The following is a 19,936-nucleotide window of genomic DNA, read 5'->3' on the forward strand; positions in this document are numbered from 1 at the left end:
CTTTCAACTCAAAACACAGATGAAGACTACTTTGTAATTTAGCAGCAATAGCTGGGGGAGTGCTGGGGCACCCCCTGCCTGAAATATTGGGTTGTGTCTGACAACTATGATCAGGATAGAGTTACCACAAGTAACAGATTTGGGGGTCTTCAATGGGAAGAGAAACATTTGTTACACTAACTTAAATTTATAAAGTTTTACTTCTACCACCTACAATGCCTTAGTTCAGCCAAAGATAAAAGATGTAAAATTAACTTTGACTATCATTCATTTTATTATGTTACAGTATAGATGTGATATATATAGATATATATCTACACACCTTCCATGTCTTCATGTTTTTGACCCTCAACATCTGGAACATATTGCTTTTTGTTCTTCATCTCTATTTGAGAAATACAATCTGTAAAACATTAAAGCAATAATTCAGTTTTTCTTACTATGTCTATATTCCAATTTTAAACATTAAACCACTACCAACTTCATGAAGATACAGATTTCCCCTGATTTATGCGGGTTCTTTATATGTCAATTCGCTCTCATGCGATGAGCATATTTAGACACAACTTGTTATATGCGAGGTAAATCGCTTTTATGCAAATCAGCATAGACGACACCCCCCCCCACGCCTAAACAGGTAAGTCTGTGGGGGGAGGGAAAAGGGCCAACACCACCTGCCTGCAGCTACTGGGCTGCACCATGCTCTACCTGTCCCCCCGCACCTGGGCTCCGCTTGTCCCCACTCACCTCTGCTCCTGGGCTGTGCAGTGCCCTGGTGCAGGCAGCTGACTGGCCTCTCCCAGGGCTGCTGCAGCAGGAGCTGGGGTGCATGGGGACAGGCAGAGCCCTGGGGGGTGTGGGGCACAGTGCAGCCCAGCGGCTACAGGCAGCTAGTGTTCGCTGCTCCTACAGCTGCTGCAGCAGGGACTGGGGTGAGTGCCACTCTATTCCCTCCGCTTTGCTGCCTTGTGCAACCCTGGGAGCTGCACCCCTCTGCCTGCCCCTTCCCTAGTCCCAACTTCACTCCTTCCCTCCCCACCATGGGAACCGATCCCTATTTGTTACACTGTAAAGTGGGTTCGCTTTATGAGAATTTGATTTATGCACCATTCTCCGGGAACGCATGTACCGCATAAATCGAGGGAAACCTGTATTCCCAATGCTTTACACTAGTTCATTAGATAATTGCAGAGCAGAGGTGTCTGGCAGGAGGAGTAGTAGAAGGCAGCTATGAACCATTTAATATGAACACTTCGTAGCCATTTTTATTTTCAGTGTCTCACTGGACCAGTTCAAATAAAGTGGATGGCTAATCTAAAAAAAAGACAAAAAACGAAAAACCCTGTAAAATTGAGACGTACCTATTTAAATATCAAAACTGTATGAATACAAGTGCTGCAACTGACATATAATTATATAGGTAAACTATACAAATATTCTTCTCAAACTCTAATATTGTAAAATAGTCATATTGTAAAGGAAAAGCATTCATTATTATTAAAATAACATTTGCTACTCTTAAGTTTTCTTGGTAAGTCGATCCCATTAGTCTTCCTACCAAGCCACCCCTTCTCTACCACTACCAAAGCAACTGGATTCTGCCATTTGCCTCCCTACCAGTTATGGAAAAAGAACCAGCAGGTTTTAGATGTGTGTGGAGGAATAGGAAAACTGACTGATCCTGCAAACCTAAACAGAAAGTACTGTGGTAGAGACAACGGAGGGGGGTGGGGCAGGAATATTTTAATCATGAGGAAGGTAAACTCCTGTTCTAGTTTCCAAAAGGATCACAAGATGGAATAAAATATAGGTCTAGTAATAGGTCAAAAGTATAGGTACAAATTTAAGAGAGTCATGGGCACAGCATACACAGATAAAATGGTCAATAGGTACTGTCATCTGTTGAAGAGTGACACATGAGAAGAGGAAGGACAAAAGAAGTCTCTGGTTCCTCCATCCCACATGACTCATAGACTGCAAAGTAATAAACCAGAAATACAGGTTTGAAGGCTAGCCTGTTTACTGCACCAGGAGCTAGAATATTCTCTCCTTAGCTTAGTTTAGGGAATGGAAAATAAAAGGGAGTCCTTCCTCTTTCTGCTTTTACTATAATGGATCTCTCTCCTCTTTTCACCATAAAGTAATACCTTGACAAAGTAAAACCTGCTGTCACTAAGCCATATGTATTTAAATCTCCCCTTCTTTTTGAAGTTTAGACTCCTGTGGCCAAATTACAATCATACCTATATCTATCTCACCTAAATTTGGCCTTACTTGCACTTTAAACACCTGAGTCCAAATGAGCACTTCATAAAAACCTGCCTAAATAGCGAGGCACCTATATTTTTGTCAGGAAAACTACTGAAACTGGCAATGCACATGCCTGGAGGTATTGACATCTTGAGCGAGATGAGCATCTCAGGGTCTCTCTCATGCCTAAGCCTACTTGGGGATTCAGTGCAAGCTTTCCTATTCCTAAATCCATGAAGTACCTGGGTATACTCAGATCATTCCCTACATATACAAAGACAGCAGGGAGTTAAAACACTGCTTTCAAAAAAGGTGGTGATGGTAGTCACCTTTTACGTAACAGCTTAATGGTTAAAGCATTTGCCAGGGAATTAGACCAAAGCTCTGTGCCCTCAGCAGAGTCTACACCAGAAAAAACCCTGTCACCAGAAGTCATTCTGTTGGCAAAACTTTGCAAGTTGTCTTTTTTCCCCTATGTCTAGAGCCCCTCATGAAAAATTGTTATTGCATGTAACAGTGCAACAGCTGCCACACACTTGGTTATGTTGACTAGATATGCTGATTTAAGTTTGCAGGAATAGATAAATACTCATTTACAGATCTATCTACATCCTAAATTTGGCATTTTGGACAGGCACATTTTTTAGGAAAGCAAACAGTGGGAGAAAGAGTCAGGAACCAGTAAGTTTGGACCTTCTAGGACAGAGTTTAAGTAACTCCTTGAATGTTTAAAAGAGGTAGAAAATTGCTAAGGCAATGGCACAGTTTCCCCACTATTAAGCAATAAGGGAATGGGTCTTTTCTTCAGTCCTCAACCAGAGAGTGGAGAGAGATACAAAAAACATTTTAGAAAATTAAAGCAAGTGAGAACATAAGTAGGAATTAAACCAACTCCCTACCACTATGCATCTGCTCTTACAAAGACTCAAAAGATACATGCACACAAAACAACTAACCTAAGGTAAGCTACAATACAAACTTGCAGTGAATCAGTTATCCCTTGATAACCACCTGTTTTCACTCAAACTCTGGTAAATCAATGAAAAATAAGTTAAACTACATGTAAGTTGGACAGCCCTGCTCACTTTCATTGAGGGAAAGTTAACTTTGCTTATGAGAAGGGATCCAGGTTTTCCATTAGCTGCGGAAAAACGTGGATTTTCTCCTTTAACAGAGAAAAAAAGTGGGAAACCATGGGTTTTTCCTTGTAGGCTGGTAGTGTTCCAGCCTGCGAGGGGCTGCTAGAGGCTGGGGGAGGGGGACATAGGGGTGCCATGTGCAAGGGTGCATGCACTCTTGCACACAGCAGCCAGGCAAAGCAGTGGAGCAGCTCCCACAGCTGCTTCCAGGTAAGTCTATGGTGGGGGCAGGGGGAGAAGGCCACAAGCAACACAGGGGTGCACAGGCAACGTGGTGGACGGGGCACATGGCCCCCTCAAGACTTCTGCACTCACAGCAGGTTGTGGAGCACAGGGCTGCAGTGGGGTCAGACCAGCTGTGGGAAGCAGCTGCCTCTGTGGCCCAGTGGGCAAGACCTGGCACAGGAGAGAGCACCATGCTGCCATGGCCAAGGTGAGGCACTCCCCGCCTGCCCAGCAGCAGTGGGGGCGCAACTCTGCACCACTGTCATTCCTCACCTTGGCAGCCATGGTGGTGCAATACTCCTCCTGCACTGGGTCATGGAGGCAGCTCCTGCCCGGAGCCAATCCAACCGTGCTGCCGTCCTGTATTCTGCTCTGCAGAAATCTCAGGGGCCATGTGTCTGACCCTGCCCACTGTGTCACCTGTGCCCCTCGCCACCCCATGCTGCCTGTGCACACATACATCTACTCCCTCTCACACACTGGAGGGAATTGAGCTCGGAGTGAGGGGCACCAGCAGGGCTGGGGGAGCTGAGGCTTGGAAGTGAGGGGCAACGGCATGGGCACCAGCATATCAGAGCTGCTCAGCACCACAAAGCGGTGGTGGGGGCAGCCGCAGCTGGACACATGTCCTGGTGAGTGAAAGGGGTAGGGGAGAGCTGATTTTCTACAATAAAACACACAAAAATCAAAACAGCAAATATTTAGATTTATATTTTTTTTTTTTATAATGACTGAGGCACTGGTAGGCTTACAAAATGCTTTAAAATTTGAAATATATAAATAAAGCAACACATTCAACTGATACATACATATATACAGGTGTCACTTTTAAAAAAAAAAAAAAAATCACAGAAAAATGCAGATTTTGGGTTAGTTTTTCTTTTTAAAATCAGAGCATCTCGGATTTTTAAGAAGAGAAAACCAAGCTCCTCCACTTATGAGATAAAAATAAGTATATAAGGAGTCACCATGGAACAGCTGACAAATTAAGTTCATGCTTTAGGTCAAGGCTGTCCAAGTAACAGCCAACAGGCCACATGTGGCCAGGGAGAGGTTCATTTTCTGCTGTTTCCCTCAGCACTTCAGCTGCAAGCAGCTGGGGTTTCTGGGCTCTTCTTTCCTCCTCTGGCTTCTGGTACCTGTCCCTAGGAATAGGACAGGGCTGAGCAACCCATGGTACTGGAGGAGCCCAGGGCCAGGGAGCTGAGGATAGGACCTGGGTTGCCCACATGCACAATGCAGCAAGGGGGCACCTGCAACCCAAGGTATCTGTGACTTCTGCTGGTGCAGCTAGTAGCATGTGCAGCTCCTTCCTGGCCACTTCAAGGTTGGACAGCCCTGCTCTAAGCTGTGGCAATACCTTATGGAGTCCATACTTTAACATGCAGTCACAGAGATGCATCTGGTACTTACTAATCCCTATTCATTAAATATTTAAACAGGACATGGAATAAACACATTTTTACATTTAACTTCCCCATAAACATGGAAGCATACAAATGCCTAAATCAGTCTCTTTCAAAGCACAATATTCCAAGTAATTACAGGTATAAAAACAATAATTTACACTATAGCAAACAAACATATGAAAATTTAAACAAATGAACTAAATTGATATGAGCTGTCTAAAGTATGTCTACAGAGAGGCTTGCTTGAATTTAGAAACATTTCACTTTAACGCAAGCTGTACATTTAGACAAGATCTTGCTTTTAAAGTTTGCAATTAAGGATGTGCATTAATTAAGGATAATTTACTATCCCCAACCTTATTTTAGGCACTTCCTCACACTCCACTCATAAAAAAAACAAAGAAATAGATGATATCCCATGACTCTTGCCTGTATAGACACACCTAATAACCTCACTAATCTCCACTAAACTTGCCATATTAGACTTGCCTAACAGTTTGAAGTGACAGGCAGCCAAAGGAAATGAGATTAGTTTATTTGTGCAATCAAAAGAAGTGGCTGCCTTATGCAACAACAAGAAAAAAAACTTACTGAAGCAATGAGTTAAAGCAGAATCACATTACAATAATTTCTATTTCAGAATAAATACATTTGTTTTAGAAGAGTTTTAAAAACAGTAAAAGCTGACCAATGATTTTTAATTGACTGCTGTTTTGTAAACAGAGAAGGGGTTTTCCCCAATACAATTTTTAATTAGTTTGAGGTTGTGTAAAGGCGCTGAAACCAGAAACAAGTCCACCTACTTCTATACTTGAAAATCTTTTCACTAGGTCAGGGGTGGCCAAACTGCAGCACATGCCACAGGTGGCATTGGGCAGCCTGTGTGTGGCACACAGTAGATTGAGGAGGGAATAGGCAGCACAGTGCTAATAAAGCAGGGAGCAGAAAGCAGAGCAACAGATCAAGCAGGGAGCACAGAGGGAGCAAAAAGCAGCACAGCAGATTGGGAAGGGGAAGGGATTGGAGTGGCACTCAAGGAAGGTGTAGCACTAGGTATTGATCACTGCAGTTCCAGAAAGGATCTCTCTGAGGTTCCATACAACTCTGCAAAGATCAATTAAAAACAATAAATACACCCTTCAGTTCTGCATCATCTGGCCCAGACAGGTCCAGAAGCTAGAAGATTCCTTACATGTACATTAAATAAGGAAGTAAACTCACAAGGGACCACAACCCAAGTCTCTCGAATGCTAAGAAATCCAACCAAGAAACCTATACCATGGTCAATTTGACCAAATCGGCTCCCTTCCACTTTGGTCTGAGACCATGCTGGTTTCCTTCTCACTGTACGGACAGTCAAAAGGGAGGCACAGCTTAAGCCTCCCCAGGCTTCTTCCTTTTTCAAGGGATTCTGGTATACAAAAGAGTATGCTTATGTCTTGCTGATATGCGAATGTCCAAGTGACCAACTCCCTTTACTGACCATGTGTTTCACATTCCTTTCTCCACCTTAAGTGGGACAAAGCATGCAGAATATTCCACTCTCAAACAAAATAGCAAAGCATTACTATAAGTAGAGAACAGATCAGTAAGTTTATTTTCTCACCTTGTAGGAACATTAATTTGTTTTTCTGCTAGATGAAGAAACAACACAGTTCTGGCCAAGAAAGGCAGGTCTCAAGAGTAATGGAATTTTAAAATTTATAATATGCCATCAAAATTGCTTTACAAAAATTAAAATTTTCCCTTAAAGCTGAACAGTTTCTTAAAGAGATGGTGCCAATCTTTAAAATTAATCGGTAAGAGAGGCAAGAATTTATTTGTGGTATCTTTTACTGGACTGATTATATGGTTGGAAGAGCTACTGGACAAGCTTTCACACATCAAGGGTCCTTCCTCCAACCTGAGTTCTCCTAACTATACAGTTGGTCCAATAGAAGGTATCACAAAATTCCTTACTTCTTGTACACTTCCTGGACCAAAGCTACAAAACTCCAACTTGATTTAATCTGTAAGAGGTTCCAAAATTCCAGAGTAGTTTTAAAGAGCAGATTCTAAATTTTGCAGTCATAATCCTATGCCAAAAAGTGAGCTTAACATTTATTCCTTTTAAACTAATCAGGAATAAAATATTGCTCTAAAATTTGTACTGAAACATTATCAAGTTTTCATTAGGAACATGGTGTAAAATGTAGCTGTTAAAAATTTGTTTAAAAATAAACTGATTAGCAATTCATGTTATTTAAAAACTAGTGATAGCCACTTCATAAAGCGCACACACACTTGGATGAACCATTACCAGGTGAATCATGCACTTGGACCATCCCCTAGGAGTAAGCACACCAGCAACATGGGTAAAAGAAGAAAGCAAACAAAGGCCAAGTTGAAAGTTTCATACTTAACGCTTTAAACAAGCAAAATGAATTTTTTCTAGTGACAAACAAACCCTCAGGAAACAATTTCACATTTAGATCCAATTTTCATTACATAGCTTTCACTTCAGTTCTGCAGGGAAGCTGTCAAGTAATTGAGGTGTTAGTGTGAATCAGCAGGGCAGAGCATATTGGCCTAAGCAGGTCACACATACACGGCAGATTTCAGCATGGCCTCTGCATTGTACTATACAGACAAAGATTGTCCAGTTTAATTTAGCAGCTCTTCAATAAATCCAAGCTTTATTTTGACAGGAACGCATGAAATTTGGACTATCATTCCTCTTACTGTTAGATCTATTTTAACTAGCAAACACTGAATACCACTGAAAGATATGCAGTCTGAAGTGCACCAAGCACGAGATTTCAATACGCTGCCAGGTAAAAAATACAACACTATTGCCAGAGGACAGGTGTAACATAAGCAGTGTTTTAGATATTAGGGTTGTTGGGGGCAATGAGGTATTTGAACATTTTTACAATAGTTTCTAAAAATACTTTCTAGCTACTGAGAAAAACCATAAAACAACTAGTAAAAGATCTAAAAAGGTATCTCTAATCCTATCACTAAGAACCTTCTTAATTCATGGTTTCACAGATTTGTGGAAACTGTGAAATCTGGGGTTGTCTATGAAATCCACAAAAATCAACAACCAAAAGAACAATTAAAATAAAGTGTTGATTTCCCAGTGGGAGCCAACAATCCTCACTGCCAGGAAGGGAAGGCACTGGCTGGTGGGCCAGCATGAAGCGCAGCAGACAAGATAGCAGTTGCCCCTCATCCCTCTTCCCCACACTGGGGCCTCTAGGCCAATCAGCACTGAGGTGCAGGCCTCACAAAGAGCAGCCAGCCATCAAGATGGTGGCCGCTCCCTCATCTCTCCTGGGCCCCTCTGCCAATCAGTGCCATGAGGCAGGGCTGTCATGAAACGACCAGAACATCAGAACTTTACGCTACAACTGACTTGCAAAATGCTGAATGCAATCAACTTGCAAAAACTGGTAAGTCCCCCTGCAATTTAGGTAAACTCCTACCTATCTCCAGTCATAAGCTAAAAACATTTCAAACAACGAAGCCATTTCAAACAAAAATGTGTTGGTTTTCATTTAACTGAAAACACAAAGAAGTCATTCAACAAAAAATTGGAAATACCATCCTCCCCTCCCCCAACTAGTTCTGAAGGAGTATTACAGATAGCAGGTAGTTAAGAAGTTAAGAGTGCTTTGATCAGCACCCAAGGAGTCTGGAATGTGTTCTGTAGTTCATCTTTGATAAATGAAGGGGATACTAAATTTCAAAAGCAAAATTAAAGATGTGTGGGGAACAGGGCTGTTGGGCAACACTAGTGGGCGAGGTATTTTATCCTGCCCCAATATAAGTAAATGAAAATAAAGTGACAAAAATTGTATGAATGTTTGAGTGCTACTTCTCAGAGCTCCCTTATTACAATTCTATGTCACATTGTGAAAATTCCTTTTAGAATAAATGTACAATCAATATGGAGTTAAGAAGAACAATTTTAATCTGTTGCATTCCCTCAGTTGCTTAGAGTTTGTCTGAATTTGTAGGCAACTCCTGAATGCACAATCAGGCTAACATACATTTCTAAGAGATTTTGGTACTTGAGTTGTAATTATGTCAGATTTGGTTGACTGGTTTTGCACGTGACACTCCAGAACCTGTATTCAGTTAATCATTGAGCAGTTGACATGAAATATTTGGGGGTGGGGGGAGAGAAAGGAAAACTAGTGTTTACAAAGAGCAGAGGTAAAAATCAGGTAAGTGATCCAAAAACAAGAGAAATGCATTCTGAAAAATGTAAATACCCTTCAAAAGAAAGACACAAAATATGTAGTTTAAGAATAGAATCATATCATAGAACCATAGAAATTAAGGCCTGGAAGGGACCTCGAAAGATCATCAAGTTCACCCCCTATGCTCTGGGCAAGAATACTGCCGAGATCAAATGATTCCAGCAAGATGTCTGTCCAGTGTACTCTTGAACACTTCCAAGGCTGGGCACTGCACCACCTCCTTGGGAAGTCTATTCCAGATTCTGGTCACCCTTACCGTAAAGTTCTTCCCTACATCCAACCTGAAACTATCCTCAAACAGTTTATGGACATTGCTCCTTGTCCTCCCCTGAGGTGCCTAGAAGCAATGCTTTTTCAGTTGCTTATATGCTTTCTACAAGTATTAATCTCTGACATGCCATTTCTTGTTCAATATTAGCCTAGAAAGAAGTGATGGGTACAGTTTAACATTAGCTATTTTTCAACTAGGCACAAACCACAATTTTTCACTAGTTAAATACTAAATATTACAGCTTTAAAGCAGATATTTTTATACTCATGAGTTTAAACTATGATTCCAAAAAGAAAATCTTTATCTCAGTCTTTGTGCAAAACACACCTTTAGCATGTGTTAACAGAAACGTTTTAAAAACAGTATACCAAGAAGTAGTGACAAATTCTTCACTTCTGCTGCGAGAAAGAGCCTCAAAAAGAATCAGTATGTCCCAACACATCTACACAGAACAAAAAATTGTTTTAAGCATGCTACACAAGGAAAACATTCACATAAATCATCACACTTAAATACGCTTATTTATTTCTGTTAAAGTGTTACGGTTCAAATAAATGTATTAATTACAGAACTTGTATGACAAATATTAAGTTATTAAACAACCTTGGCACACTCCATGTGCAGAGAAGGGGAAGGGTCATGGTGCTGAGTCACATTTGAATTTCCTAAATTACCATATTTACTCAAATTCAAGACAACTTAGAATTTGAGGTGACCCCCGCCCTGCAAAAAGTTAGATTCTATACATGGATTATTATAAATCTGTTATAATTTTCCATATATTAGAATGCAATTATCAGAGGGTCATCTTAAAGTCTTCAGTGCTGAGGTGGGTAACACAGAGGGGTAGGGGCAGTCAGTGTATGTGGGGGAAATACAGGGGGATTTATCCCTGACCCTGAACTCCCCCACTGCCTGGCTCCCCTGCCACTTCTCCCCCACACTCCCCCCAGCGCACTGGGTCTCACATCACTGCTGCCTTAGCAAGTGGATTCCTGCCTCCTCTTCTGACTGTTGGTACTGCAGTTTTACTTGATTTGTGATTCCAAGACTAGGCTTTCCCCCCACCGCCCATGTAGAACAGGGGGGATAGGCACCAGGAGACAACAGAACTCGTCTTGAAATGAAACAGTACAGTAGCAAATCAAAATTTTAATGCTGCAATAGAAATAAGTCCAATAAAAACAGAGAACCTGGAGAAGGCTGGAAGAAATCAGATTATAAGACATACCTCTATGCTGTAGGCTTGTACATGCCTCTTTTTGACTAACATAATTGCAAGTTAATGTAAAATTTATAAACACAGTTTACTTACATTAATTGGGAAATGACTAGAAGGAACATTTCCCTAAAGCTATTATTTGTTCTAAGGGGTTGTGCTCATGCTTGTGCATGCGTGCGCACACTCATGCACGCACACATACACTTAACTTGGTAATATTTAACTGAGACTGTCCACACACTCTTTTGTACCTCCTCATGCTTAAACAAGCCCCTCACCCCTCTTAAAATTAGGAAGAGTTTAAATCAAAACCAAAATAAGCCACTTTTAAAAAATAAAAGCTTCTGTCTCCTAGGTTGTTCCAGCCTCCTTTCCTTTTCCCCATATGCCAGGTGGAGCTGCAGGAGCTACTCTGTACTGAAGGAAGACCCAAAACCAACAACTTAACAAAGCTTCTCCTATTGGCCATCTATGCAACTGCAGCCATCTCCAAATGCAAACAGCAAAATGCATGATGGGTTGGCCTGCTGCCTACTCAACATGACTGCATTTTATAAAAGCTGACTTTTATAGCAGCTATCTGCATTTTATTTCTGTTTTTTCCTTGCCCCCCCCCCCAGCAATAACTTTGGGCTTTCTCTGGGGTTTCAGGGAAAAAGCCAAGGAAAAAAAGAATTGTTTGGGTCTTGAATATCATTCACATTTACACTTACCTAACAATGATAGGTCTGAGAGTTCATTACAATTTTTAGAATGTAATTGTTTCATAACAAGTTAGCTTGTTTTTTGTAATTAGCATAAAGTATCTGACCTACTGAAGATTAAATTCTCTCTCTTCACTGTCTTAAAACATTAATGCTTACAATATTTGACCCCTATTAAAAATATCTAACCAGTTATCTGACTTTTTTTTTTTTTGGACTGGCCAAATGCCCAACCCTATCAGTGAAGGATTCTTATTCTTAAGTGTAGGTTAAGGGTTCCCCCAACTGAGAAATTAACTACAACTAGTGCAACATAAGGCAAGGTAAAGGTCACTGTCAATATTGCCGGAATAAGAAGTTACTTTACAGTTACTGGCTCCTGTAGACAAGCTGGCCTCACAAATACCCGTCTAGGCCATGCGTTTAAGACCAGGTTCCTTTTGAATTAGCAGCGTCTGGTATAGTTTAGTATGTCCCTAAGTTTCATATGACTTTGTAAGGCTGACCTGGAGAGCATCTCCAACTGGTACTCCATTCCTTCGCTGATCAGAACACTGGTTCTGAATTAAGGCGTCGCAAGATGCTTTTCAGGGGTGTCGTTGTGCTGTTATGAAGTGAAACTGCTTGGAAGACACTGTGCAGAACTGGACCAGGAAGCAGTTGGTATAGGGGGGAGTAACACATGACAGCTCTGCCTGATAGGAGGTCCCATAGCATAACACAAGCATAACTCGGGTGATTTGTATGGAGGTCCCATACAAATCACCTGACACGACAAAAGGCCACAGGAGAACCATGGATGTTCTCTTAAATTACCATGAGGAAACAGAGATTTAATAAAACTAATTTTTATATATAGACTTTGAAGAAATCAAAATCAAAGCTACGTCTCCCATTTGAGGAACATAAATGTTGCATGCATACACCACAGCAGCTGAGGCTGCGTCACCTCTTACACACAGTTACAGCCAGGGCAAAGCCCTTCAGGACAGATATTGTTCAAGAAGCATCCAATCTTGTGTGTACTGGGTCACATGCACACCTAGAGGGAGAACTATATGGACAATACCTAGACAACACAGGAAGTGCCATAATGGATCAAGTTCAAAGCTCATCTGGGTTCGGCATCCTATCAACGACCAGAACAAAACATTAACAGAATCATGGAAAAGCAAGGCTGGAAGGCACCTAATCCACTGCCCCTGACATTCACACCCAAGCTATCCTAGACAAATCTTGGAGAAAAATACAAAGGGAACGATCCTTCAGTCACAAAAGGAGACGATCCCATTGCACATAAAGGGGGCCAGGAAACCCTCTTGGCTGAGCAAGAAAATCCAGGAAAGCCTAGGGATGAAAAAGAGACATACAGACTGTGGAAGCAGAGGGTAGCCACAAAGGAGGAATATACCCATTTGGCTTGCACTTGCAGGTAATAAGAAAGGCCAAAGCAGCAATGGAACTTAGGATGGCAACAAAAAATAAGGACTACAAAAAGTCCTTTCACCTATACAAGGAGAAAAAAAGAGGGTGCAGGGTAACATAGGACCCCTACAGGACAGGCTAGGGCAATTAATAACAGATAGGAGAGACAAAGTTGAGCTCTTCAATGAGTTTTTTGCATCAGTATTCCTGAACACAGATAAAAACTAGGGGTATGCAAAATGGGCCGTATTCAATTTGGATTTGGCCTGAATCAGGGACAGTGATTCGATTCGTTGATTCAGACCACTGTCCCGATTTGATATGGCCAAATCCAAATCTGAAGAATTGATGCCAATTTGGAGAATTAGTGATCTGGCCATAGACACAGCTTTAATGTTTTTTTCTACATATCTCAAGGTACCAGGCACAGCCTGTGAACGCTGTGATGCTGGGGCAGATGGAGCATCCCACAGGAGTGCGGGGGGGGGGGCGCACCCACATGCTGGGCAGCAAACCCAGAAGTAGACTGGAAGTACTTCCAGTCCAATTCCAGGTCCACTGCTGAGCGCATGCAGGGGACCCCCCCATACCCCAGCTTGGCGATCAGTCATGGGAGGACCCCAAGTGGCTCCCCGCCCCCCGCAGACCCAGGAGGCACCAGTTGCTGAGCCAGGGGGCATGGTCCCCCCCACACTTCCCTGCAGACTCGGAAGTGGACCAGAAGTGCTTCTGGTCCACTTCCGGGTCCGTTGCCAACCCCCACCCCCCTAATGGGACACTCCATCCCGCCCTAGCATTTCACACAACATGTGCTTAAAATTTAGTAAAAGCTACTTAGATTTCCACTTTAATTATATTCAGAGTCTGAACTTTAGCTTTGGCATGTAAAATGTCTGTGTTAACTTTACACAATCCAAAAACTTTTCCAACAAAAATTTCATTAGTACTGTTATGTATAGCCGTGTTAGCCATTAGAATGAGTTTATCAAGAAATACTGGTGAATTGCCCTTGGTGCTTTATGATAAATATCTATAAAAAAGACATTAATTCAAAGAGATCTGGTATGTAAATAACAGTAAAGGGAAATTAGTTCTTTCAGTATACACAAACTAGCTCACCTGCTTAACAAAATGTATTCATACCTTAGTCCTAGGAAATGCCCAGAACAACTACTATTCAATATACACCATTTCAACTGGACAGAAGACTAAATTGAGCATATTTCCATCCTGTAAAAACAGAAGTTGATAAAACATTAATTCCTGATCTACAAAGAAGTTTTACTTATTAGCTGCATCAGTAACTGATACACTGTTGCAAGATATCTGTAACTGATATCTTGCAAGAATAATAATTAGTTTTGGGTCTAACAGATTTTATACTGTTTTTACAGGCCTGAGGATTCATAAAGACATACACCAACACTGCTAGGAATGGTACTGAAAGACCTTTAATTGTCTTTCTAAGAAACTGACACATTTCAGCAATGCTGCAACCAGCAAAAAAATCAAAAGTCCAAACTCTACTGCCCATTTGCTAGTCATTTGGATTTCTGATCCAAATGCTAATAAAGGTAAAGCATAAGTAACCCTCCAAAGACTATGCCAAGACAACCCTTCTCCAAGCTCCACTGAAGCTGCCAAATTCCACCTCAAGGATGGTAAACTATTCCAAACTGAAGAATTTAAAGCCTGCAACAGAACAAAACACAAATATTATGCCAGTGAAAGAAATAATCAGACTTCTTTGAAAAAAAGATCACAACATTCAAGAAGTTCCCAAATAACATGAATCCAATCCACCAACAAACAGCCTATTTTTAGTCACATAGTTCAGAACATTTGCCCATCAGGAATGTCTGGACACTATAAAAATAAAAGGCTCAGCCCAAGACTTGCAAGTTTTTAACAAGCCTGGAAGGTAAAAGTGCATGGCTAAGTTAAGTAGAAGACAAGGCAAATTTGCACCTTATAGACTAATTAAAGTTGATATTATAGATTTTGGAAGCTTCTGCGCACTGCAGCTCACCTTCCCCTCTGCCCTTCCCATTCTGCCACTTGCATTCAAATTTCTGTGCTTCTTATACACTGCTTTGTGCACATCCTTTCTCAGCAACAGATGGCCGTGAGCTTCAGCCCACAAAAAGTTATGCCAGCCCAGCAACAGATGGGTGTGAGCTTCAGCCCACAAAAAGTTATGCCAGCTATATCTATTTTGGTTAATCTATAAAAGGTACAAAGTTACTCTGCCTTCTACTTGACTTCAGATTAACACAGATAACTACATCTCTTGTTAAAAGTCAGTCAAATTACTTGTGTCACTCTTGCCAAGTATCATTCAGAGAAGGAGTCTTCCCTTCTTTCTTCAAACATGTAGTAGTCCAACTGATAATGAAAAAACACATGACAAATACATCAGTTCTAGTCAGCTATTATTCAGCATCAAGGCTTCCTTTCCTGAGCAAGCTCACAGGGAAGCTAGCCTAAGACAAACAGTAAGTTTGCGCAACTGATGCTAATATTTCAAGACACAGCCCTGGAAAAGATACAAAATATAATGCACCTTAGTGGAACTGGTGGATAGAAGGCAGACTCTCTTTCTGATCTTCCCAAACCTCTCTGTAGCATTCAGTACTCTCAACCACTAGATACTGTTGTCTCGCCTGAGAGAGATAGCAGGAGTCTAAGAAAATGCATTGAAGAAGTTCAAGTCCTTTTTTAAGGGCTGCACCTAACAAGCAGTGGTGAGAAACTACGTTTGTACCACTAGATCCCTTGCTGCTGGGGTATCACGAGGATAAATTCTCTTCTGGTACTTTTCAACATCTACAAGACACTGATCAGAATATAACTCTACCAGCTCTTAGCGCTTGAAGAGCACACATCTATACAATCATGGTACTACCTCCAATGTGGCTCAGTGCTTGGATAAGTTCAGCACATGGATGAAGAACAGCAGGATGAAGTTGAACCTGACCAAGACAGAATTAATACTGATAGAAAAACACTTTGAAGAGTTGGCTATCACAGTGCGATTCTTATTCAAGTGAACAAGACCAGCACGAACAACTGGTCAATTCAGTCCATGATTTGGATTCCTTGCTAACACTAAGTTCTCCCATAATGGCAACTGTGAGTAATGATTTCTATCAACTCCAACTGGAAAGAAACTGAACAACAAGGCCTCAATAACAGGATCCTACAGTAGACCAGTCACTCTCAGCCAGGGTGATGGGGTGATGAGATACCCTGGGGTACCCTCAGATCCTTTTAAGGGTGCTGTGATGTGTGAAGAAATGAGCAGATAAGTCAGGCTCAGGCTTGCCCCACCGTGAAGTCCTTGTGTAAGGAGATAAGCACCGTAATACATTAATTAGCCTTTGAAATTGGGTGCCACTCAATTGATAAAAGTTATGGAGGGGTGTGAAGCTGAAGATCCCAGTCCTTCTCTCAAAAGCAGCTCCATAATCTGGCAGACAAGGTTCCTTGGGTGTCTGCCTATGTCCTTAGACCAACACAGCTACAACCTACACCCCTGCTCCATAACCTGGTCTTTTTCAGTATCTTTGGCCCATCTAAAATTCTAGAATGAACACTGTGCTTGACAATTATGCTCCTCTGACACAGAACTCTCCATAATAAGGTTAAAATGGTCTGTGTGGGAAAGAATTTTCTTGGGGGTGGTCTTTGAGCTGCCAGGAACTAAGGCTCACCACTTACTCCCCACTAAGTCCAAACTGCATTTTTTTTACCTTACTTTCTGGCAAATACTTGGCAAAATGGGTATTTACCAGAAACAAGCCCCACAAACCAAATCATACTACTAGAGGAGTTTGCAGTAAAGTGTCTCAATAACAGCTTGAGCAAGGGAAAATTTTAACTATTTACTTCTTTATAATATTACAAAGAATATCTGAACAAGGAAATCCTTTACAAGTATCTGGATGGGGGAAAAGGATGCTTTGTTATTTTTGTGTTTTACCACAAAAGAAATTCAGGTTCTGTGCTCGCTGCATATCCTTGAAGACTATTCACAACTACAGAACTTTGAGATGACATCAGAAATATCAAATGACAGAAACCCAAGCCACTAGTTCTATTCAGACCATTTAAAACTCTTTCTGAAGTGTTGTAAAGGTATTAAATACAAAGCAACTGGCAGGAAAGAACTTTGTTCAAGGTTTAAGTCTGGCTTCAAAGGTTTGATCTGAACTACATAGTTTTGTTGGCAAAGTTGTGGCAGCTAAATTATGAGCAAGTCTACATTCACAGCTTCTTTCTGGTGGTAGAACCCTGTTTTCTACTAACAGGGCAACACCTGCACCACAAGCAATAGAAGACTTCTGCCACAACAAGAAAAGTTGTCAGAGAGCATGTGTAGACACACCTGCACTTTCTACCAACAGCTGCTGCCCTTTGGCAGCTAGTACCTTATTGGATTGTCCTACAGGCCCCCTTGCTGCTGCCAAACCTTCTAAAAGCAAGAGTTTTATAGTATAGGCAAGCCTTAAGTGACGATAAATCCCAATCTACTTCTCTGGTCTCTTCCAAGAAGACTACTGGTAAAAGCAGGGAACACAAGGCTTGGTATTCCTGGTATTTCCAAAGTTAAGGGGACAAATAAAGTGTAAAAATATGTTCAAATTCTTTCCTAAGTCTTCTATATATTTCAGAAAGCAACAAAAGAAAGTACGACCTCATTTTTCTTCTTTGCAAGTACCATAAGACTCCCCAGAATTGTGTAGAAGACAACTTAAAATACTACACATCCAACAGAATAGTTAGTTTTAGTCTGTGATGTGAATGTCCTATTTAATTTAAAATTTCTGCTAATCTTTAATTAATTATTGTTGCCAAAGTAGGAGTAGCAGGACTAACAAAAGAAGAATTAACTCTCACTTCCTCTTATTTTACTGTTGAGTACTTCAGACCAGTGGTCCCCAAACTGGAATTTGAGAATCTGTGGGGCAAGTAATCCCTGGCTCTTAGTCTTCCTTCTGAATGAAATTTTAGTAACAAGGTTGCACAAGGATATGCAATTAATTTGGGATCAGACAATGTTCCACTGGTCCAAATATTTTGAAAACGACTACCTTAGAAAGTACAACTCCAATAAGCTAGTTATCTTTCCCTTAAAAATTAGCTGTTTCTTGAGGGAACCCATGTCTAATGCCAAACGTGTAAATTACATTGCAAATGTTTTATTTCAGTAATACTCTATTCACTTTGACCTCTGCACCTTTCAAGATCACTGAATTCTTTTTCAGCTTATCTCCATAAAAGACCTAAAAGGCTTTACAGAAACCTGAAGCAACAGGACATTAATAAAGCTGTTGATTTTCTTTGTAATCATGTATATAATGGATCCCTAAGATTCATTTTAATTCCAAAGGCCAGTGGGGGCCAACCTTTTTGGCAGACATCCTGTGAATTAAGCCCAATCCCTCCTCAAGTGCCACTCCAGTCCCCTTCCCCTGCCTGATTTGCTGCTTGGCTTTCTGCTTCCTGCCCCCTCTCCCTAATCTGCTGCGTACCACACAGAGGCAGCCATTCCACCATAGGCCACCTAGGAACTAATCATGTCGTATATAATCAGTTACTGTACACACACACATATATTTGTTAACAGCGTTCTAATACAGACCTACACACACGATATAGATACCTATCTATACGTATATGTGTGTACAGTAATTGATGTGTGTATACAGTAACCGGTTACACACACACGTTTAATTCACTGTACGTTTCATAAGCTAACAAAAAAGGCACAAGCCCTGCAAGGTACCACAGTTCCATACCCTGTAACAGAACACCCTAACTTCTCTCAGATGCAAAGAATGGACTCAAAATGGAGTATTACACACAAAGGTAAACATCATAACAGGGAAATCTCAAAACAACAGGAATCCAAAAGGTATTCTTTTCAATAAAACTGTAAAATGCCTCAGAATGAATTATTTTGCAACCCTAATAGATTGCTGCAAGGATCCAGAGTTTTGTAAAAAGTTATACTGGGCTGGACTTCCCATTTAAATTTTCTGCCATGATACAATTCAAATGTTAACTGAAGGGTAGAGCAGCATGGCTGCCACTTGTATTTGTCATTAAGAAAAAAATCCAAGCTAAACATGAACAGCACCCCTCCCTTCCCAGTCTGATTAATGCTTTGAAACCCTTAAAGTTTTAGATAACAAACGATTCCAAGCAGACACTGTCATTTACTAGATCAGTACAACACTCCTCACAATGAAATCAAACTTCATTATGGCCTTTGTGCCTCAATATAGTATAAATCTAAAAAACACTGTATAAAACATTAAGTAAATTACATATCATTACATAAAGTTAATTCACAGAGAAGTTGCCTGGGTAGTAGTTACCATATTTATTTGAATCCAAGAAAGCTAGTCATGGATTTGAGTACTGATGCAGGGCAGATGGGGGGAGGGCAGGCACGTGGCAGATGGGTACAAGGCACAGGGGGCAAGTGGATTGGGGGGGCCAGGTGCAGAGGGGGCCAAGCAGCAGGTAGTACAGCTAGAAAGAGCAAAGGTCAGGGGGACCAAAGCATGGGGGTCTGCCCCCTTGTCCTCCACTGCAGTTTTCCCTGCCACGCCAGAGGGGATGAACCTGAAGCAGTTTTCCACTGATCAGAGTTCATACTAAGACAATTATAATCGTACACGTAGAGAAACTAACTATGGGGGAGAGGAATCAAGTCTGAAGTCAGCTTGGACAGAAGTCAATACCGCAGCAGCTCCAGGACTGTGGCTCATCCCGGCAGCCAAGACCCCGGAGGGGAGAGCCGGGAACACTGCTCTCGCTTGTCACGGCCCAGCCCAGCCCAGCTTAGCTTCTCCCTGCACTTCGCTTCGAGTCTCAGGCTTCGCTGGCGCCGATCGGGCTCTCGGAGCCGCCCGCTCACGCCTCGCTGGGGACCGCGCCGGGGCCGCCCGGAAACAAGGCCCTGGCCCACAACAATCATCGGGCACCGGCTGAAGGACGCGGCGCCCCCTCCCCGCGCGGGCAGAGCGGCCGGCA

At 41.7% G+C, this 19,936-nt stretch overlaps 1 protein-coding gene across 6 annotated transcripts in view; it reads right to left on the minus strand.

The window, feature by feature from the left end:
• SCAF11 (SR-related CTD associated factor 11) overlaps nt 1–19,930 on the minus strand; it is a 76,115-nt gene extending 56,185 nt beyond the window's left edge. For 3 of the 6 annotated variants that reach the window (XM_006015934.3, XM_025208569.1, XM_025208542.1), the window contains exons 1-3: nt 19,595–19,930; nt 15,206–15,277; nt 323–403 (exon numbers count right to left, since the gene is read on the minus strand). In XM_006015934.3, the coding sequence (XP_006015996.2) occupies nt 323–403; nt 15,206–15,230 (106 nt within the window). In that variant the 5' untranslated portion in view covers nt 15,231–15,277; nt 19,595–19,930. Of the gene's footprint in view, nt 1–322; nt 404–15,205; nt 15,278–19,275 lie in introns of all 6 variants that reach the window. The other 3 variants (XM_025208553.1, XM_025208556.1, XM_006015933.3) reach the window with 3 other exon arrangements.
• Nucleotides 19,931–19,936: the final 6 nt, after the last annotated feature.

Source organism: Alligator sinensis, unplaced genomic scaffold (assembly GCF_000455745.1).
Source record: "Alligator sinensis unplaced genomic scaffold, ASM45574v1 scaffold147_1, whole genome shotgun sequence".
Classification (NCBI taxonomy): Eukaryota; Metazoa; Chordata; order Crocodylia; family Alligatoridae; genus Alligator; species Alligator sinensis.